Here is a 22,873-nt window from a genome sequence, read left to right on the forward strand (position 1 = left end):
TTTCTGTGTCTATGTCATGAGCTTTGTTATCCTGGTTAGATTACTTTGAGATGTTTCCCATCACTAAAGTATATGGCCTCTTCTTTCTGTCTCTCTCGGGGTTTGTGCAGTGAGTGCCTTGTGCAGATAGCAGTAATCATTACTGGGTTCAGAGACACAGAGTTGGAAGAGCAGAACTGCTAAAAAGACTAAAACAGTAGGGGGAGGAATTCAAAACCAACAGCCTTGGAGAGTTGTAAAGGCAGGAAGAGCAGGTAAAGGCAAAAAAAACATGCAGGGAAAATACTTTCAAATATATTAAGTACCTTACCAGCTTTAAAAGTAGAGAAAAATATATGCATTACCACATAAAATGGAATTTATAAATCTGCATGCTTAGTTCATAAAGATAGAATATTAAAAATATTAACTACACAATTTTCTATCAAGTAGTCATTTTATATGTATAGTTAGGTACATACATTTATGTATATGCCAGACTTTTCAGTTCTGATTGCTTTCTCACTTCTTAGCCATTTTAATTCTAAATATCATAAATGAGGGGCTGTTGACTATCATATTATGTGGTTTTTATTTGTTTGTTTTTGCCTGTCATATTTCCATTATGACAGTTATTTGACAGATAGTTATCTTTAACTTTCCTATATTTAATTTGATCCTTTTACTTCCAGCACTCCTTCCTTGTATCGCCAATAATTTCTCATCCTCTTAAATGTTTATGGCATGGGACATATTAAACTCGCAGTTATCTGTAAGCCAAGCTGAAAGCATTTAGCACTTTTAATCTCCTTTTGAAAATAAATCCCCCCTCTTCACCAGTCTTCTAGTGTTTGTTTTTGTCTGTTTTTTAATTTTTTAGCATTAAGTGAATGGCAGAACTTTATTTTCAGCATCCAGCCACAAGACTGAACTTTCCCATTCGCGTGCATGTTTCTCGTGTAATTAGCGCCTGCTTGAGAGCTTTAAAGCTCCATTAGACAACACCTAGTGCGGGGCTGTGCTGAAGGCAGCACGAATTGAGTGCCCAAATGCCGCTTGGCCGTCTATTTCAGCGTCTCGCGGAAAGGATGGGACACGTTTTATAAAGGACTGCGTAGAGGCAGATGTAGCGTCATTTAACTAAGCGCAATTAACAAGTTATCTTCTAATGGGGTTGAACAGCGCCCTTCGAGGCCCTCCCCCGACCAGGCCGCGCGTTGCCATGGCGACCCGCCCCTCCCTCCTCCCCCTCCCCTCGGTCCGCCGCCGCCCCACAAGGCCTTGCGCTGCCTCCCGCCCAAGATGGCGCTGCTGGGCGCCGCGCCGAGCCTGGCGGCGGCCGCCTCACGACGGCGGCGCCTGCTCCTCGCCCTCGCCCTGCTGCGGCCCCCGGCCGCTGCCGCCTGCTCGCACGGCTGGGCGGTGGGGAGGGGGAGGCAGCGGGCCCGGGGAGCCCCGGGGGGAGGCGAGGTGCGTGGGGAAGGCGGGCGGTGGGGGGACGGGGGGGGCGCTGAGGGGCTGAGGGGCTGAGGGGGACGGTGAGGGGCTGAGGGGGGAGGTGAGGGGAGAGCTGAGGGGCTATGGGGGGCATTAAGGGGCTATAGGGGACGGTGAGGGGCTGTGGGGGGGCATTGAGGGGCTATAGGGGACGGTGAGGGGCTGTGGGGGGCACTAAGGGGCTGAGGGGGACGGTGAGGGGCTGAGGGGGGCTCTGAGAGATGTGGGGGGCTCTGAGGGAGGTGGCGAGGTGGTTTTGGGTGGGTTTGGGCTTCAAGCTGGGAGTCAGGTGCTGTGCTCCTGTCCGGCCGGGGGTTCTGTGTCCCTGGGAGCTTGGGTTCGTTTTTTGTGGACAGACACTCGGAAAGTACCTGTGTGGGTGGGCTGTGGTGGCCAGGGCTGTGCTGACAGACGATTTTGCCGTTACGTGGAGGAAGGAAGGACCCTGAGGGTGCTGTTAAATAAACTTATTCCGTCCCTTTGGGATGTGTTTGCATAACGCGTCCCAGCGCTGTGCTTCGGCTCCTGAACTGCCCCGAACTGCTTGGAATTGCCCCGGCTTTGAGCAGCTGTAGGTTCCCCTGCTTGTTGTGTGGCTTAGCCACACAGCGTGTGGTTGGGCCCTAAAAGAAGGGATGTGTTAGCCACTTCTACTAGGCAGCAGGTTTTTTGGGACTGGCAGCAGCTCATCACACGGGGACATGGCTGGTCCCCTGCCCGTGCTCCTCCTTGCTGTTAGATCCTGAGAGCCTGCAGCTGGAAGGGCTTGCTTCCTCCAGCTGACTTCCTAAAGCCGCGTGTTTTATGGCCTCTCCTTGCCAGATGTTGTGCAACTTGCTTGGTGGGGATCAGCTGTTCCCGTGCTCAGCCTCTCTGCGTAGGGAGGTTGCTGGTGGTGTTGAATTGGAAACGTGAAGTGTTGCTTTTGACTTTCATGTTGGCGTTGTGGTCGGCTACCTTTTAAAGTAGCTTCAGCATTTAACCCTGGGACTACAAGATCCATGCTGAGGAAGTTGTTTCTTAATGAACTGCTCATTTGCAGATGAAGGAGTGCACACAGTTTGAGTTCATGTGCTTTTTTTCCCCTTTTCTATGTTTTTGAGGAGCCGACTCTGTGTTACCCCCCTTTTTCCTTTCTTATCTCCATCTGTTTGTCAACGTGTGGGCAGCAATGCTGTTCCCACGCTTCTAATAGTATAAATTTAAAAACATAAAGCAGTCTGTAGCTTGCTGCCAGCACAGGAAATAGGTTAAATCTGAGCATCAGATCATCCTCTGAACCTAAACAATTTCCATCCTCTTTGTTTGGACCTTAATAGTAACTTCCTGAGTGAAAGCATGGCTCTGTTGTGCTAGTACCAGTAAATACACACTGTCTTTTGTGCTGCGGTGCCAGAGTGTTTGACTACTCGCATTTGACTGTATTGTTGCATTAAAAATTGCCCCAGTCGTCTTTGGACGTTATAAATTCATGCTCTAGACAGCCACTTGTAACTGCTGTACAAACCAGGATTCCTGCTGTCAGCAGCAGAAGGCTGTAACGTGTTCCAGTGAATGATTTTTGTGGGTTACAAGTAGAGAATGGAGTGCGTGTCTCAAACAGAACGGGTCCAGCTTTCACTAATTTATTTGCATCTCTCAAAAGGAGAGAAGGAAGTGCATCTCGAAGCTTGTATGAGCGAACTTTCCATAAACTCTCAGCTATTGTTTTCGTTTGATAATAACATCAAGTCTTTTTTTCTTCTTCCAAGCGCGCTGCTCTTTATGACTGGCTTTTTGTCGTCACCTGTCATAATGTGAGAGACAAAGTTGTGTTTCTGCAGTAGAGAGTTACTTTTCTGTATTCCAAGGTAGTTGTGTAGTCACAATAAGGAGAAATGCTAAGTAGATAAGTGGACAGTGGAAGGCCTCACTCTTCCAAAATAAGATAGAAGCTTGAGAAAAACAGGCTGAGCAGTGTGAGAACAGTCAAAGAGAGATCATGAGTTCTCAAAACATAAGAAAGGAGAAATTAAAGGGTTGAAAAAATAAAAATAAAAATTGTACATACATGGTAGAGAGGAGCATCGAGTAGCTTGTGAACCTGCAGTACTCAGCCAGTGAGGAAACAGGGGAGGTGATCAGGCGTGGGGTAATAGGGAATAAAAGGTTAGGATTTGTTTGCTGGGGTGTGCTCCTGATTGACAGGCCGCCCGCCATTGCAATCGTGAATAAAAGAGCTTCACAGAAGATCCTGTCTGAAGAAAATGATTTGAGATTTTTCTCACTATTAATTGCCCCTGACAGGCAGAATTCTGTCACAATCAAGTTCCTGTTACTTGGAAGAAGAGACGAGCAGGACTGAAGTAGTAAATTGGTAGGGCTTTTAGTACTGAAACCCGTGGAAGACAAGAAGCTGGGAGTTGAAGGTGATGTAGACCAAGTGTTTTACTTCAAATGTCTAGTGAGTAACCAACAATGTAAGCACGGTGATATGTGTATTTATTTGAATCCTATTTTCCTTTTGAATATTTTCATGTGAAAATGTCAATTCCTCCTGATGTTTCTTGATTTGCACTGGACTTTCTGAACGAGGGAGCTCAGGCTGTACCTGCAGTGTACTGACGCATTCAGCTATTTGACCTTTTAGTTTCTGTGGGTTTCTGTGTTAAAAAGTGGTAAACTAGGCATTTATTTTTTTTTCTTTTTAATACACAATCTGGTGATTATTTTTTTTTACTTTGCTTATGCGTCAAACTCTATTGGGGTGCTCTTTGTGCCCCGTTATGACAAAAAGGCTGCACATTTTGTGTGGTGTGCAATCCAGATCAATTTATTTGATTATTGTCTAGCAGGAGGCTCAAGCTGTGTGCTCTGGAGTTCTAGGTTATGATGCCCTTCAACACGTGGTGACAAGCTGACAACACTGTTTAACCTTTTCTTAATCTGCTGACCAAGGAAGATGCACTGTCCTGTCATTCCAGTTTTTTTTTTTTTTTTTTTTTTTTTTTTTTTTCAGCAAGTTCTGTTGGTGCAGGCATGGAATTTCTTGAGGTGACTGCCAGAAGTTGGCTGTCAGCTTGAACAGGTTGTAGGTCAGAGCCGAAAGCCACCGGCTTTTATCAATCAGGGAATTCAGCATGTAAAAAAAACTTCTGGGAGCAAGTCAATGCATCCTATGAGAGTTCCAGCTATTTAATTGTTTTGCTGTGTTTAGACCCTAATGATAACTGTAAGTCTTTTTAATGGGCTTGTTCTGAAAGCTTTCCTGTTATTAAAAACAGAAAGAGCCAGAACTTTAATTTTTTGCATTTGAAACAACTTAAGTTTGTTTGCTGTGATCTTAAGCTGCACATTTCGCAGTCACTTGGGTTTAAGGCTTAATGAAAGCAGTGGATACAGCATGTTTTTGTGAAAATCTTCAGACTGCTGGGTGACGACAGGCTCCGTTAGCGTAGGGATGTTTTTATGGCCACTTAGAGTTTACTCTCTTTAGTTACTGCAGCGTTACTTAACGATTTTACTGTAGGTTTGGGCTTTTGTAATTATAATCATGCATACTGGAGTAACAGCAAAGAAAGCAGGAGGTGCTTAACGCATTTTTCTGGTGTTTATGCAGTTGTTTCCATTACACGCCTTGCTATATGTTCTTTAGTGTGTGCAAGAGCTCTTGTGTGACGTTTACTGCTCTGTTCCAGGGATCAGGTGTGGAGTAGACCTTGCACTAGCTGGTTGAATATATCAGAGGGCACCAAGTGTGGGGAAAAAATGCTGACGATCCAGCCTCTTAATATCCCATGAGAGGGAAGACTGGCAGGACCCAGCCACCTGTGAGGTCCTGATGTCTGGCTTTAATGGCACATTGTCCCCCAGATGTTCCCAAGTACGTGTTTTACCAGGAGGGAGCACCTGGTGCAGGGCAGTTCCACCAGCAGCGTGGTGCTTTTCAGCGCCTCAGTGAAACCACTCCTTGTGAGTACAACAAACCTCACGGCCGTGCTTCTGCCTTCAGTGGTGTAACTACACAAATAGTAGACGGCTGTGGCAGCACAGCTGTGTCCCTCAAGGTTCGTGTCTTTCGCAGCTCAGGCTGGTAAACACTGTAGACATGGTGTTAAGTCGTGAGAAAAATGGTTAAAGGCAGGAAAAAGTTCTGGAGAAATAGGATCATAAAGAAAAGTTGACTGTTCTTTTTAAGAATGGTGGAATTAAAACACTTCAGCGTCATCTGATCGTGTTTCCACTCTACTTTGCATCCATCTGATGAGTGTTTTTTGTTTTCCTTTTAAGAGCCAGACAGCATTAAGTATTCTCTGTGGCGCTTACTGCAATGAGATTCAAGCGGAGTGGAGCTGTTTGGATGCTGTTGTGTTACAGATGATAATCCGTGTCTTTCTTCCCTCACACGTGCGTTTTTCAGTGGTTTGATCAGCTTTGTTTTTCTGAGCAATAGGACATGTAACACTTGTATCCTGGAGAGGAAAGTAGCTGCATTTATGGAAGGGCACAACAGGTATTGTAAAAGCTGTGGAGCTGTGATCAGACGCCGTTTCCTGATGTTGAGATCAGTTTGTATTTCCATAAACGTAGCTCCTTCACCTCACCCTGCCCCAGCGGGCAGGGGTTCATTGTGTCAGAGCTCACTGTGAATTTAGGATCTCTGCTGGGTAGTGATGGTGAAGGTGGCTGTATCGGGTGCAGTCTGCCTGGTGAGCTTTGGGAAGTAACCAGGTGTGACTCTCGTGCCTTCTAGGAAGCTTTATGGTCTCTTTGTTTGTGTTGTTTTTGTTTTGTGTGGGGGGGTGTTTTTTATAGGTTGGTTTGCCTGCATCCAAAATAAAAGCAATGGGAAATCATATTTAAATAAAGCTTAAATGGGGGAAAGGAGCATTTGACTGGAAAGGCCCAACGGTATTCAAATCAGGATAATTATTTTACTATGAATCTGCATAAACCAAGAACTACACCGAGAGCTTGCTTTCAGCCATGACTTCAGCAGTTACAAAAAGCAGGACTTTGTAAGTTATTGTGAAGTGTAATGGCAAAAGGTAGAACAGACCTCTTTTTTTTTTTCTCCTTGCATTATCTTGGCCTTCCAGCTGCCACATGGGGTGTGATAAAGCACGTTCTTGTGCATAAGTTAATAATATCCCTTTCTCTGGAAGTAGTTGTAAGAGAAGCTTCAGGTACTTTGGATAAATTTACTAATTTATGTGCAGCCTGCTCTCTCTTGGAAAATTATACTGCTGCTCGTTGCCTGGGCGTCGTTTCACGTGTCTGTGTGCATTGCTAAATTCACTTCTCTAGATGTTCTGCTGGTGTAGCTGAGCAGTTTGATGTTTGATTACTCAACTGTCTCCGTCTTCTGTTGAGCAGGGTGCATATCATAGTTAAAATATACATATGGCAAGACCAGAAATTAATTTCCAGTAGCCTCGGCTTCGTTGTAAGACCTTTTTAGTAGTCTCTATACTCACAGATATATGCCTAGAACACTGAGTAGTTGAAATTCATTGTATTTTCAAATTCCCTTTATAGGGGAAATATTGCTGCTGAGCAGATCAACAATCCCATATTTCTACCCATAAAAGCATCAGACATCTAATTATACTGAGAATTGTTGCGAGGAAGGCTGTATAATGGAGCAGAGCAGATGGAAATATGGGAACGGGATCCGAAACTCGTCTGGGGAGTGCTGGGGGGCACGGGGCGAGCAGCACTCGCTGCAGTGGAAGTTGCTGTGGTGTTTGTTGGGCTGCACGGGGTGGTGCTGGGTGGGTTTTCTTTCTGCCATTGGGTGGGCTTCACCAGAAGAAGCTGAATGTGAGCGTGTATTAGCAAGATGATGTTACAGGGAAACTTTAGATATTTTTTGTGATACTCTTGGTTTCTTTTGTTCTGGATTTGCCTACAGAGCACCTGCACGTGGTTAAACATAACTGCAGTGAAGCTTGTATTGCTTGGGTTGGTACAGTTGGTTTATGTTTGTCAGGGCAGTGTATTCTGCCTACCAGGGTATTGTCACCTATTTTCACCTTTCACCAGAGGTACGTTGTGTGCTGCACAGAGAAGCTTCAGAGTGTGGACTTGACCTTGTGCAAATGTGTTTAATCCCTGTTGTTTGTTTGTGTCGGTAGCGTTTCAACTACCACCAGCAGTCATGGCACTTCAGCAATGTGACTTCCACGTGCAATCAGCACCTGACATCTGTTTCATCCTTGAGAGTACGTAGGTTCATCCAAAAATACATTAGAAGAACATAACAGTGCAGAGTGAGCCCTTCAGAAGGTGGGAAAGGCCAGAATGAATGTTCCCTGAAGAATTCCTTCAATTCTGCAAAAACAGCACTCAGGTTGCAGAAGAGGAGCCTGCTAGTGCAGCTCTGCTGCAGGAAGGTCCGAGGGGGGCTCTCCTAGAGCCCAGCTCTGTTGGGAAGAGTTGCAGTGAGGGACGGTGGAGCCCCAGATCTGCTTGTGGGATGTGTCCTTTTCGCTATATCCATCTCTTACCCTTGTGAGGGTTTGTAGGTTCAGTCAATGACATAGGCTGTCTAATGCAGTAAGTGAGCTTGGGTCTGTGGGTGTGTCAACGGATCTTGTTTCTGGGATGTTTCTTTTGTACTTTAGTCAGGAGGAGATGTGTGGGCTTTGCCAGAGGATGTAAGTTATTAGTAAAACATTTTTGGTGTGACCTATGAGTACGTTCTTGAGGAACAGTGCTTAGTTCCTTTCCGCTAGCTGTTGGAGCATTGGTTGTCTACTGTCACGTACTGGGAATATCCAACAAAAACAAATGCACTCCGAGTTAGCTACCTGTGCTTCAACCTTTATAATACTTGAGATTAATATATTCTTGTTCTCGCAAAGCTGAGCGGGATGGGATGATGAGAGGTTCCAGCTGTGTTGTCTTGGGAGAAGCCAAAGCACTGAGTGATGGATCACCAGACCCAAAACCTCTTTGGCATGGTGTCTCAGCAGCCCGTTATCAGCATCACGTGCTTGAAGTGTAAACGTTGGCGTAAAGGCACCGAGGCTTTCAGCGTGCTGCACGCTCCTCCGTAGGAGGCAGGAGCTGGATAACTGTAGTGAGCCTCTCAGCCCCGACCACAGCCCCGTGATGAATTGTAGGCTGTTGTAGTTCGGTGTCTGCCTGTGGCTGGGGAGGCAGGAGGAGCTGTAGTGACGTAATTGCCCCTGCTGAATTAGGGAGTGCCGCTGCTTTTGTGCTGGTCCTACAGCTTAATTTGGTGTTAGACTCTGGGTTGTTCCCAGGTGCCACTGTAGTGCTTGCTGCAAGGAGTGCTTCATCCTCTTCTTGCGTGTTGGTGGGAGCTTTTATCCAAAGTAACTGTGCCTTCACAACAGATTAATTTGCAGTAACTTGGGACGTAATGAGGCCTCTCGGAAGTCCTTGTCCCTTTCCATTATATTTTCTGTTTATGAAGCTGTCACCATTCATCCAGAGTGCATTCATTTAGATGGAATCCCCCCTGTTGACACGACACTGAAGCTTATCTAACCGAAGATTATCTCCGAGGAGCTGCACCTCCTTAATTCAGCTCAGGTCTTGGCAGCATCAGGACGGCTGACCCAGGCCAGTGCACTCTATTAAGCGTGCAGCGTGTAGTGCTAACGTTTACTCTTCCTCTGCCTGCGCTGTCACAGAACTGGAGCGTTTGAAATGAGCATGTCCTAGGTGGTGACTTCTGGGGGAACTGTCTTCATTTCCTGAAAAATGAATTCTGGTGTGCGGCTTAGGACAAGAGCAAAGGAATGTCTTAAGGCAAGGTATAAAACACATGGCGGTGCTTCTACTTGCCAAGGTTAAAAATAGCCTTTGTGAGCAAGGGGCTTTTGTTACTTTTAACACCTTTTGGACATTTGTCCCGTGCCTTGGGGTGATGAGCAGTTCTTTGCTATTTTGCTCAGTGTTCGTGCTCATGCTACACAATATTGGAACGGAGCAGTAAAAGATTAAATGTTGAATGTGTCAAGGATGTGGAGCCAGCACTGTAACTGAAAGAGGTGACTGGTAACTGGTTCGCCACTGGGGAAGCACTGCAGCTAGTCCACCTAGGGAAGATAAATGCTCCTTAGACTCTTGGAGAAAACAAATTGCTTTTGATGTGCCATGTAAAGCATGCGATAGTTGGTGCCTTGCAGCACGCCCAGTAAGGACGCATCGATGGCTGTGTGGATGTTGGTGTCTTGTACCCTGCCCGCCTGACGCTCGCAGACAGCCGTGGTGCTGTCTCTGGTGGTCCTGATGCCTGCTGGCGAGGAGCTGCAGCTTTGATTAGCCTCGTGGTCCGCTGGGCAGGCGTGGTAGCGGCTGAGCTGGGAGGGATTGAAGGTGGCAGAACTTGTGAGTGTCAGAATAACAAGTCGTTATGAAAAATAGAACAAAAGAATATTTGAAAGAAATCAGAAGACAGCCTGGGAGAAGATAAAGATGAGAAGGAAAACTTTGGAGCGTGTGTGATACAAAAGAAATAAAGTCTGGGGGCTTTAGGGAAGGAAAAGATTCATTGTCATTTAGCATTTTTAACGGGTGAATGTGATACAGTTTACACCTGCTCCCAACCAGTTTTCCTTTTTGGTGGTCAGTTGTCAGAGAACAAAGCCGTCTGCCTTGTTCCCATGTTATGCTTGTTCATGTAAATTGGATGAATGTTCTCTGCATGTGAAGTGCATGTTCTGCATTGCTCCATTTTCTACCTTTTTTTTTCCTTTCTATTCTGTAGATTTTACCAATCTGCAAGCAAAAATCATGGCAGAGTCTGGTGGGAGGTTATTCAAGACCGTTATTGGAGGCATCAGAGGTAGGTAGAAATTCTTCCTGGTTTTTGTGGGGGGAAGGAAAATCAAGCTCTTAGAGCATCTTTCATTCTTTTTTTTTCCCCTTTTTATTTCACTATTTACAACACTGAAGTACAGCAAGTTAAATGACAAGTTATGTTTCTGGCCCTGGAGTGAACTTTGCTTAGAAGACTCAGACTTTCATATACCCCTCAAGAAGGCTTTTTGAATCTCTAAAAACTAGTGATAATACAGTCAGTGATAAAGCAGAGTCCTTATCAATGCAGAAAATTTACATTTTTATGTAGGTTCGTGGTGCCAGACATAGAAAGTACCAATTTGTAGAAAGCTTTTGAGTTTTCCTTGAGTACATAGGGTTTTATTGCTTCAAAATGCTGTTTAGGTTGGGAAATACCAAGAAACTTAACAAATTTATTCTCATCATTCTGAGTGACAGGTTGTCAGGCTCTTATTCCTCTGAAGTCTGCTTGCCTTAATACTAATGTAAACATAGGGAGAATTTATTTTTTACTGTTCATGGAATCATCATGACTTATTTCTGAGTAGTACCCTCGGCTTGAATGAAACTACAATGTATTTGTCTTTTTTATTCCTATTATTAAAAAAAAGAAAAACATTTATGAGTGGACTTATGCTAACCACTTATGAATGACCTTAAGCTAAAATCTTTTGAGAGTCATTGAGTCTGTGTGAAATTAACACTGATAATATTCTTTAATATATGGGAAGTGAAATTTTGCTTTGGGAAACTCTGAGCTCTTTAGGTTTTATATCTGATGGTTTGGTAAAGAGCTTTTACATAACTTTTACTGAAATGGAAGTGGAAAATGTAGCAAAACCTTTAAACAAAATGCAGGCACTTTTGAAGAGCTTTGACGCACCTGTTGTTTGTGGCAGGTGAATTGAAATTGCACTTGAATGAGTAATAGTGAATTGTTATGTTTGGTCCATCTACCTGAATCAATAAATTCCAAATTTTTGTCCATATTTATTTAGCAGAAGATCTTGCTCACATGGTAAGGGGAGTGAATAGTTGCTTTTAAAAACCAGGTTCTTCTCCTGACTGCTCCAGTACATGCTGTTCTGGATTGCAGCGGGGGCTCTGGGGTGGGTAAACGTGTCTGCCACACGGTGCCAGTAAGCCATTCGCATCCCAATGGGAACGGGAAGTGTGAAGCAGGTTTGTTTGTTTTGACCTCCAGCAGCGAAGTTATATTTTCTATGTGGAAAGAAGATTACTGCTTAAGTGTGTCCCATTTTATTCATTAACACATCCGAGTACGGTTATCTTCCAAAACTTTCTTTTTATTGTTTCCTTATTCTGCTTTTCAGTTGTAGGTGTCCTTTTAGCTTAAATATTTAAAGCTCTGTTGTCTTTACCTCCTGGCTGCTTGGAAGATTCTCTTTGCTATAATGCTAGATTTACAGTCCTTCTCTTATTATTGTTTCCGTAAGCAAGGCAAGGTTTTTGAGATACTATCTTTTATTAATGTACACTGATACAGTTGGAGGGTAAGAAGAACCAGTAGGTCTTCGTTCTGTTGGCTTTTAAATGCAGGTTTCCTGAGGTTCTTGCAAATTAACTTTTCTTTTTCATGCAGATCTTCCCAAGGTTGCAACTGATAGAGAAGAGAATGTGTTGGCATGGTCATGCAGGTGGAGGGCTTCACACAGATCCAAAGGAAGGGGTAAGAAATCTCTTTAATTAGTATTGCTTTTATTTAAAAAAAAAAAAAAACAAAAAGCCAAAGACCCCACGTAGCAATTTTTGAAAACCTATTGATAGATAAGTGAACGCTGTAGCATAGCAGATTCTCTTTACTTGTTAATGTAAGCTTACTAGCTCTTAGATTACCAAGCATTTATCGTAACTGTTCAAGTTCCTCAGTTTTATTAAAATGCAATGCTAGTGTTGCACGCTGCTTTGCAACTTGCCTCCATTACGTTAATGTTTTTTTCATGGAAAGTATGTTCCATTGCCACTTAATGTGCTCTGATATTTGCCTGCGACTTGGCATTCAGAATAGCAAAAATTGGCTCGTGGGTACAAGTTGGTGCGTTAGTTGGTGAAATTGCACTTGAAGAGGGAGAAAAAACTAATTCAAGTGTGCTTATATTTTTACTTTGATTTAACACTGCAGCCGATACACTCGACTGAATTTACATTCAGGAAGCACATGTGCTAAAATAGCGATGATAGGTATGTAAGGAGAGAAGCCAATCTTTTATTAAACCAAACTATTAAAGGTAGAAAACAAGCAGGGTTTTGGTGAAAACAACACGGTGTAAACTTTGCGCTATTAAAATTACAAAATCGAAGAGCTTGGGTTATGTAACTTCCCATTTTTTCACTTGCTGTGCTTTTCTCACTTGCACCTCCTTCAGGTGCTGTGTGTATTTGAGGAATGGTGCCACGTGGGGACTGGAACTTGGTCAAGCTTCAGTGGGATCTTCCTTGGACTAGCACAGACTGCGCTGATGACAAATGGGGCTCAGTGCAAATCCCAGGTGTTTCAGGGCTGGTTCGTTCCTGCTCTGACACTTCGCTCCCCACAGCCTGACAGAGCTGACCATTTTCCTGTAGCTGTAAAGGAGAGGAGCACTGCACCTAGGTTTTCCTCTTAAACCTTGATCTGAGAGTTATCCCTTCATTTAGTCCAAACCCGTTTATGCTACAGGCAGAAGTCGGGAGACATTACTCACAGGTAATGCTTTTGTAGGAAGGGGAGAATACGTAACGTAAAATGCAGCCAGATTGTTTTAGCAGGCATCTGTGATCTTTCCTGCATAAGGCAAAGGGAAGCAGGAGAGTCAGACGTCTTCAGCTGGTGCTGTTACTGGTCCTGCATGTAGCAGTAACTTCACGGTGATTTTAGGACCCTCACTGCAACACGTATAGGCTCTGTCAAATACTTCCTAGGCAAAACGGAGTAACAAGCTATTCATCTCCCTACTTACCCTAATTGTATTGTGTATGTTATCAAATAAAATTTCTATGGATTATATTTTTCCTCTAAATGGAAGGGGGGCATTATCCCGTGTTACCACTCGTCTGTTGGGCTTAATTATTGTTGTGTTTTTTCCTGTTACAATTTCTGTTCCCCTGGGTACGTTGGTCAGCTGCATGTTGTCTGTTTGCTGTCAAAACCTCATCTTTTCACCTGTCTGTGGAAAGGATCCTTTTTATATACAAAGAATGAACTTGCCCTCATATGCTGCAGCTGCAAATCACAGACTGACCTGTCTTCCAAAAATAAATAAATAAATAAAAATAAAAATGCTACAGGATCTTTACTCTTCCTTTAAACCCTGCTCACTGAAATGCAGGCCTTTTTTGACTGAGCCACTTGTATGAGGAGAGGAAAACAGAGTGACAGTGGATGCAGAAGCTGAGGTTCTTGGCAAAAGTGAAGGAAATCTGATGGTACAAGTGCAGTTCTTCCATGTATGCACTGGTACTCAGTGCTCGGGAGTACTGGCACTCACATTACCACGAGAACTTTTTCCCCTCAATTACGCTTTTAGGAAAGCTGTAGGTGATACACATCAGCAATATTACACCTGTATCTCTTCCTTTTTTTTTTTTTTTTTTTGACAAACCGTTCTGTTTGTTTTGGAAAGTGATTTTGGCCTGATGTTTTCAATTCCTCCTCCTGTAGCAGCTCCAGGGGAGACAGAACTGAATGTGAAGGATGAACAAAGAGTGTGAAGGGCAGTAGGTGTTACCTCCATCTCGCAAGGAGCTGGAAGACAAGATTACACATCTGTTTTGTTACAGAATAATTTTTACGTGCAACAGTGGCCTATGTGCTGGAGACTGAAACTGAAAACAGTAATGTTCTTTTACCATCTTCAATTTCTTTTTTGTGTGTTAGACTTCTGTAAACAGAAGAGACAGGAATAGAAGCTGTGGTGTCTGTCTGGTTGCTAAGCAGTCGTATATTACTTTCTTATGGAAACGCTCAGAGTCATGATGGAGCGCTGCTAATTAGCCTGCCCCTGCCTCCATTTCACCTGGTTGCTATTTGTTTTGCTAGTCATTGCCTGCTAGTCATCCCTCCTCCTTGGAGGGATGGCTAGTGCTAAGTAGTCTGTTTTTTTTTTTTTTTCTCAAAGTTTGGAAGAAAAATGCAGGCCCTAGTCTGACGCATACTTCAGCTGATCTGGCAGCCCCAGAAAGAATTGTACTTCACCCTGGAGTTTTGCTGTGACTGTATGGTCTGGTAGTGAGCTCGTGAGAACTGATTCAGCTGAAAAATAACTTGTTCAAAGGGGAGAGAACAATGTGTAATGTGTGCGTGCCCCCCCCAGTAACAGCAGCAACTTCTACTGCTTCACTCAAAGCATGTTGCATACCCTGGACTGAAACAGTCTTTAAAAAAAAAAAATCTTGTTCTACATTCTCAGCCATACTTTGTCTCGTGCTACTGAATTTGCAGAATTTTCTGACTTTTCCATGAGCAGAAACCCTGCAGCAAACACTGAAGAGTTTCCTGCCAGTTTCATAAACTGAATCAGCTCATCGAGGTGTTCTGTGAGCTCCAGAAGTGGTGTGAGAAATGGGCTGGGGCTGTGCAGGTCAGTGCTGCAGAGAGGTGGGGAAGCAGCGGAGAAAGCAAGCTGTTAGTGGCTCGCAGAATTACCTCGTGCAGGTGTGAGACAGCTTGTGCTGCTGCAATACAGAGGGTGATACAGCTTCGTGAGTGAGTACACAGGGAGCCAGGACAGGGCCTTTTTTCTTCATCAGCAATGACAGCTTAAATGCAAGTCAAACTACCACTTTTTGTCCATCATGCTGCTGGTAGATCATCCTCCTAGCGCAAACTTTATCCATAAAGTCACGGGGCCAGCCCAGTAAATGCTTTGCAATACTCAGTAATCTTGGAGATTGTGGACAGGAATGATTACTTTTCTTTTTTCTTTTTTTTTTTTTTTTTTTTCCTTTCTAAAAGTATTTTAGAAGGTTCGGAATCTGGAATGGGTAGGGACAGGAAGAGAGTCTGTGCTTGTTCTTTTGCCAATTGGTCTTCAGTATTCCATAGTGTTATAAAAACATGCTGTGCTAAAAAGGAGGGAGGAAAAAGGCTTTTCTTTGCTACCTGCTATAGTATAAATCTAATACTTTTTCTTCCATTTCTTTGGAAATAAGCGTTGGAAGAAAACAAAACATATCACTGTTACTTAAAAGGTTAAAATAAGCACCTTACTCTCGACCTTTTTATATACCACAGAAATCAAAAAATGACCTCAGTCTATTAAATTGCTTATTTTAATTCTGAATCTTATTACTTGCATAGTTTAACAATTTTCATTTTTCAGCTTGTGTTTCTGTACAACAGGAACATTTATTTCATGGTAAACTTTGATGTAACGTGCGTGCATTTTGCATCTCCTTTGATATTTCTTCTTGTCCCTTTGCAAGGCCTTTGGCAAATGACTGGCTGCCTTTGGACTTTTTCTGAATGGATTTTCTTCTGTCGCTGTTCAGAGCCATGCAGAAACTGAAATGGATTCCTTGTTTGGCATCAATGTACTTCTTTATTTTTAATAGCTTCTCTATACAAAGCCCAGCTATCCAGTAGCAACATATAATTAGAACTACTCTGGTTGTGCGAGTATCTTTTGTGTTCATGGGATACCATTTCTTTTACCTTCCTTTTTAGTCTGTGAGAGGTGATCAAAGATATTGCCCAAATGTTTGAAATGCTATTCATGCATATCCTTAGCTCAAGTGGAAAGCAATGTGTGTGTGCTGCAGCAAATAGCTCCATCTCCTCAGACAGAGAAGACAACAGAAATAATTTTGCAGCCTCTGTTCACTTACAAATCTTCAATATATCCGTTTTTTAAGTCACTTGAAATGTGCTTATACTTTGCAATACTCAAATATGTTTTCAGTTGTTGACAATACTCAATATCTTCTGTTGGTTTTCTTTGAAGCGATGACTAGAAACTATGTGATGAATTTTCCAGTGCTTTTAAATGCTTACATTTGTAGGATTGGCTTCACAGGTTGCCTTAGCAATCATACCTCTTCACAGAGCTCTCCTTTCTCATTCACACTGGACCTTGAGAGAGAATTTTTATTCTAATTGGTTTTATTTTCCAGACTGAGGCATGAGAATGTAAAATATACAAACTAGTAAGGGAAGCATTAAAATACATTGTAAAATGCTCCCTTTCCACCTGCTTCTGTAATGAAAAGTCATCTTAAAGTGTGGACTGAATTTTCTTTCCCCTTCCTCCCCAGTTACAAAATAATGCCTGAAATAGAGAGATTAGCTGCTACTTGCTGCCCTCCCTCCAGCTTTAGATAACCTTCTCGTCTTTGAAGTTAACCCCAGGTTATCCAACAACAAGAACAACAATTTTTGGTACTCAATGTGCTTTTATTCTTGATTGGCTAGCTTTGTTTAGGCTTCAGCTGCTATAATCAGCTTTGGAGTTTAGTGGAATATATATAAAGTGTAAGTGATACATCAGACTGTCTATAAAATAACCTCTCTGTGGAGAAAAAAAGGCATTTCGGAAGACTTTTTTTGTCTGAATCGTGGTGGTCGTTAGAAGAATATTTGAGGTTTTGAGAATAGAAATCATGAAGATTTTATATTTAAAAAAAAAAAAAAAAAAGACATATCCAGTTACATTAATATGTGGCTGTGTACATCTTAAAAGCCTGGTAAAGGCTGATTACCCAAATTCAAGGGCCATTCTGTTAAACAAAGTGGTGATGCTTGAAGCTGAGTGAAAGCAACTGGAGTAGATCTCCTGCTGGTAGTCCTGCCTTCATTGGGCACCCATTGAAGGCCAACCTTTGTGCTCCTGAAAATGAGCTCTAGAAGATGTGCAAAAAACTAGAGGATGTTTCTCATTTCACTGCCGAGGTGAAAGGGTGACCAAAACCTGTACAAATGGTTGTTGGAGATGCTTAAATGTATAGTAATGCAAGCAATTAATCTGATCTCAAATTTGCATACAGTTCAATTTGTGTATCAGCAGAAGTGTTTAGTTTGGGATTCATACAAGTTCCTGCAGTGCTAGTGATTTTTCTAAGTACTGCATTTTATTGTGACTCACTGAATGTTCTCCAGACTACTTTGTCAACCTTTCAGATTTCTTTCTTGCTTTATGCTTTTTGTTAATTTTTTTGGTTGTTTTCCCTCTGGTTGTTTTTGTGCTGTGTTAAATCAGCTTCTGAAGAAGGAATACCAAGCCCTTGCATCCTGTATAGGAATCTTGGGAAGATAAAAACAAGGAGCAGTTTATTTGTTTTGTGAACAATTTCAACTGGTTTATTTTCTGTTTTCCATTTATGTTATTCTTGCACTCTTGAGGAGACGTGAGTTAAGAACAATTCATCTATTTTTACAGTATCCTGGTTATAAGCCTTAAAAAAAATCCAGTTCAAAATATTAATATGTTGTCCTAGGCTCAAACACTGAGAACTGTCTGCCTATCAAAATGCAAAAGTTACACAAATATATAAAATTCATCCTTAATTGTCCTCATAACACGATGCCTTTGTTCTTTTTCAATAGCTGAAGGAGATCGATGCCAAAAAGATTGTCAGAGCAATGTTGTCTTACGTGTGGCCCAAAGACAGACCAGACCTGCGAGCCAGAGTAGCCATATCTTTGGGGTTCTTGGCAAGTGCAAAGGTAAGAACAGATACCTCCTTGCATTATAATACTCATGCTCTTGCTTGCAACAAAACTAGTGTTTGTTAGCTTTTGTATGCCTATGTCCTTCTGAGAGCTTTCTGCAGATCAGTGGAGGATATAATTCAAATTTTGTGCAATCCTTGTAGAAATAATGTAGAAGAGCAATTGTTAACTTTGTGCAAATAATGTTTTGCTTTTGGAAAAAAGAAGTATTTGATTAAAAAATATTGGGAGTAAATTTTGTAAGTGTCAGTGAAACATATGGCTCAACTGTCTTTCCTCTGAATGGCAATTTTTACCACAGCTAATATTAGTATCTTGCTGGGATAAGCTAAAGTAGGTGCTACTTAGCAGTGAGTTTTAGCACTTAAGGAAGTACAACGAAACTAGCTTATCAGCTTTCAGCAATATTGCCGTGTTATGAAAAGAAAGCGAAGAAACGCTCTGTTATCACCTACGTGGCTGGAGTTTACTTGGAAGAGAAATGTGCTCATTTATTTGAGCTGACGAGGAAGAGCCAATCTTTTGGTGTACAGCTCTTTCTCGCAGAGGCAATCTATCAGGTGGGAGCTGGTACTGTCTCCAGTAGATATTTGTGTTTGTGCTGCTGCTGCTGTTCAGGAAGTTGCTGATAATGCAGTTGACAACATGTACAAACATGCAATATTCTGCAAGTAAAATTCCACCTTTTTTTTTTTGTATGCCTGTACGAAATATTATGGTGATGCCTTTGATTGCAATTGAAACCTATCTGGGAATCTATCTGCTCAAAATGCAGATGCTCGGAGTGTTTTGCTTTTCGTGCCATGTGGTTACCCTCACGGTACTATTTAACTTGATTATATGGTTGGTTCGTTGGTGTTTTGTGGTCTGCTTTTAGGTACGCCCCGCTTACCAGATGTATATGAAAATTCTCTTAACTGAGTTTCTCGTTAAAGCTTCTTACTAGAATTACAGACAGTAATCCGAAGGCAACTTTGAAAGAAGTTTGAAGTATTCTTTTTCTCTCCTCGTAGCCCCGCTCTCCTAATTAGTAGGGTTATTTGAATGCGACAGCGGATGTGAATCCAGAATCTGATCCTGCATGTGGCATCACTGTACCTTGCTTTTAGGAAATCTAGTAACGTTCCAGGCAGCGTTTTTGGTGCTAATGGAAATCGATGTCCAGGATGCATGACTCTTGCAAATAGCTTTCTATTAGGGACTCCTGTTAAGCATCTGTCTGTACCAGGGTGTGCTAATACACAGTGTCACCTCAGACATCTAGAGAAACCTGGTTTGCGTGAGGGGTGGCATGGGATTCCCCCTCTTGATTGTTTTAATGAATCCTGCTTTCTCACATAGTCTGAGACATTAATAATGTTGCTAAAGCTTATTTCACTGCAGTAAATAACTTCCTTTGTGGCAGCGGTGGCACTTCTTGTTCTCAGTCACAGAAGTCTCTTTGTAAGTACGTAGCACCTGGTAGGCAGCCAGTTAAGGTTTTCTGTTTCTTCAGATTTGGAAATAAATTGTTCTGTGGAGTTTCTTGTAGTAATGCTTCCTCACTGGAGAGGTTAGTTATGGAATTTTAGCTTTTGTCTCCTAACTCGGTATGCCATGTCGGATTTGAACTACAGGTGGTCAGAACACCAGCTAGGGCGTTTGGTATACAGCTGAATTCTCTGCTGGGAGAGCCGCGTGTTTTCCCCAGTCCCATGTCAGAAAATCAGACATCTAATTGCTCTTTGGGGAAGAAACTGGATGTTTGGACCTTTCTTAAGTGTTCAGTGTCCTACTTCAGATATAGCCTGGAAGCCCTGGTGTCCAAAGCAGCTTCCCAGAAGGAGGCAGCAGAAAACCTGTTGAGCTTTGTTCGGGTTTAAGAAGATGCCAGTTAAAACAAATGTTTTGTGAGAAAGTTTTTCTGAGGGCAAACAAGAATTTAATTGGGAAAACATACAGTGTGCTCTCTACAGATGTGTATTGTAACAGGCTGGCGTGAAAACTTTCATGGATGTCTTCTAGAAATCCTTTACTCACGTTCTTTGTTTTGTGCTTTTCTATCATAACAAAGCTTTATTAGATCTCAAAGATAAAATAACTGCAATCTACCACGTTATCCCTCATCACCCGAGCTATATCCACTCTCCCTTTTGGGGTAAATTTTCTTAAACTGCTTCATATTTTACACACGCTAAGTATGCACATGGTTATTGTGGCATGCAGTGGATTGGTACAGAGCTGGTAAGTCTGTCCCGTCTTGGAGCCCTGAATGTGCTCTTTATCCAGAGTGAGCTAGAGGTCACTTTGTCCTATAGGGAATGAAATAGAAATCAGTTTACCTGTAACTTGCCTGGACCATGAATAAACCTGTACGGATTCCTCATTGTCCGATTTGGGGAGCCTTTGTTCTGGCTGCTTGTGAGGTTAATTACGATGTACTTGATAGACCACACAAGCAGTTAGTTAGAGGTTTGCAGCTATTCAGTTGTCAACACAAGAATGCCAGCGTATCTTTCCCCTCGCTGCAGTCCTGGCCTGCTTTCTTTGTTCGCTGTGAACTTGTCTGCATCTGAAGGGTTTCCGTCCTTAGAATGCAGTTGGTATAAAGGCTGCTTGTTCTTAGGGCTTTTGCACAGAGAACTGTGTGGTCATGATGCCTGCTACTGGTCACCTTTCACCGTAAGAAATGCTTTTGTAAGCCTTTTGGTCAACTACTTTTGAGTTACTCAAAGGAGTTGGGGGTTCTATACCTATATATGAAGTTAAGTTTCCTGTTAAAAGATCCAAACAGCAGCTCTCTGAGACAGAGGCTGTAGCATGGCTTCAATTTTCTTGTAAGAAAATGCCAGAGAAACCACAGAGGGGAGGTGGTTTATGAAATCCTCAGCCACAGGAAAAATTCTGGGAGTTCATACCGCGTTTGATTTGGTCTTGCTTAACCACAAAACACAAAGAAGCTGGAGAACATACCTCCTTTTCCTGCTGCTTGTGAAATAATTTGTCTTATTTGTTATCTCTTTCAGTCTTCCAGTTCAGTAAAACTCAATTTCAAAACAAAAGCTGAGTGTGCGTGCAGCTACTGAAGAGCCTGCAGTTATAATCTGTCGTGACTCCTTTAGTGGGGCCCAGTTGCCTGTCATTACACAAGTTATTGTGATTTTTGGTTCCTTTTTGTCTACACATAACTGCTAGTAGTATTGTTAGCCTTCAAAGTAAGCTGTTTGTATAGCTTTTTATGACTGGGAGCTGACAGAATGAAGTCTGCTCAAGGGCTAGTAAGGTCTTTTTTTTCCTTTGGAAGACTTGTTATATTATGACATGCTTTAAATTTTTTATCTTAAATATTTATTGCCTATCTAGACTTGTGTGATCTGAAAGTTGCAATAGGAAGACAGGTGAGAGGCGCACACGAGGCATTATCTGTTTTCAGATGCGTAGATTAGCCTGCACAGGTTTTGTGTATTTTTAATTTTTCCTCTTTTTTTTTGCTTTTTTTGTCTTCTCTCCTAGGATATGTGTAATAAACCCTTTCCTTCTTCCCTTTTTCTTTTGTGGCACAAGAAGAAAAAGCGCTCTGGCTCCTGAGGAGCTGGATTAAACGTGAATATGACAAAATCTCGTCGCTTCTGTGAGACGGCAATGTTTTTTGGTCTCTTTTGGTCACAGAACAAGTATGTGTTATTCATAAGCCAGAGAAATCTTTCAGTAAACATGCATTTCTAGTGACTGCTAGTTCTGTAAGTTTCAGGAGAGGAAGTTGTTTGGCTAAATAGACAGGTATTGTGCTGTATCTTTGCACACAGACAAAATTTAATGATACTTATCCGATCACTTACAGCAAGTACATTCAGTCTTTGTTTGAGCCCTTTCAGTGATTGCATGGAATTAGATAATCACAGTAAATGTCAGAGACTGTTAGGTTTTTTAACAAGTTTCAGGTGAAAAGTGTTTCTAGATTTTAACTGGTTTTTCTTCTACTGTAGAACTTGTTTCAGATCGTCAGTGAATTCAAAGAAGGCACAAAACTAGATAGGGGTTCCCTGCCTCTCTTTTGGACCACATTTTCTAGCTTTTCTTAGCAATCTTACCTCTGTATGGGATGGAGTTCTCTCTTCATAATTCCACAAACAGAGTTGTTGGATTTATGCTTTTATATTGGCCCAGAGATAATGGTCATTGGTTTTCATTGAATTATTGTCCAAAGATAAGTTCGCTGTAGACCAGTTTTATCATGTTGGGGCTCAGCGTGTCACTCATTCATCATCTTTATTAAACAAGAAATACTGGGAAAAACAAAAGGAGAGATAAAACTGTTTGCCCTAAAAATAGTGCAGTCCCATAAGTGAATAGAGATGCTGATGCTTTATCAGCTTAAAACAGTGCAATCGTTTAAAAAATAAAGATGTTTAAACTCATTTAAGCATGATGTATTGCACTGTACCATGCTGTTAATTGAGGACTGTTGAATTGGGATGACTTCATGGCTTCTGTATTTGATACCCTGTAAATTCAGGCAGGGATTAGCTATTAATTCAAAATTATAAATAGAAAATATACAAACTTATTTTTAAATGGTCTTTTTAATGGAAATTGTTATCAGCCTTTCAGGCGTTAGGAAGAGGAGGGAAACCCAAATAGATACACTGCCTGAGATGATTGTTTTGCACGGTAGCTTTGCACAGTACCTATGTGTGCTTAAAGCTTTGTGCTCTGTCAGCTAGCTACAAAAGAAGTAGCTGGAATTTGTGCAGAAGGCTAAAATTTTGTTTCTATTAATGTGAACATGATCTCATGGATGTTACAAATTGAGTAGGAAAGGCCTGGTTCTAATAATGGTCTCTCATCTCTCTTGCTATAAACTTCGTAAGATTAACTTTTTTTTTTCTTCCTATGACTAGAAAGCAGCAGGCTGCCTTGATTGCTAATGAAATGCAATACTGGGCTGCCTGTTAT

General features: G+C 42.1%; 1 protein-coding gene across 1 annotated transcript in view; it reads left to right on the forward strand.

Moving 5' to 3' along the window:
* Nucleotides 1-1,277: 1,277 nt before the first annotated feature.
* Nucleotides 1,278-22,873, forward strand: part of ABCB7 (ATP binding cassette subfamily B member 7) — a 40,103-nt gene continuing 18,507 nt past the window's right edge. Inside the window, exons 1-4 of the mRNA XM_084294142.1 lie at nt 1,278-1,449; nt 10,199-10,276; nt 11,876-11,962; nt 17,813-17,932. Of these exons, the coding sequence (XP_084150268.1) occupies nt 1,282-1,449; nt 10,199-10,276; nt 11,876-11,962; nt 17,813-17,932 (453 nt within the window). The 5' untranslated portion in view covers nt 1,278-1,281. The remainder of the gene's footprint in view (nt 1,450-10,198; nt 10,277-11,875; nt 11,963-17,812; nt 17,933-22,873) is intronic.

This window comes from Netta rufina (genome assembly GCF_964035555.1).
Source record: "Netta rufina genome assembly, chromosome: 12".
NCBI classification, from domain to species: domain Eukaryota; kingdom Metazoa; phylum Chordata; class Aves; order Anseriformes; family Anatidae; genus Netta; species Netta rufina.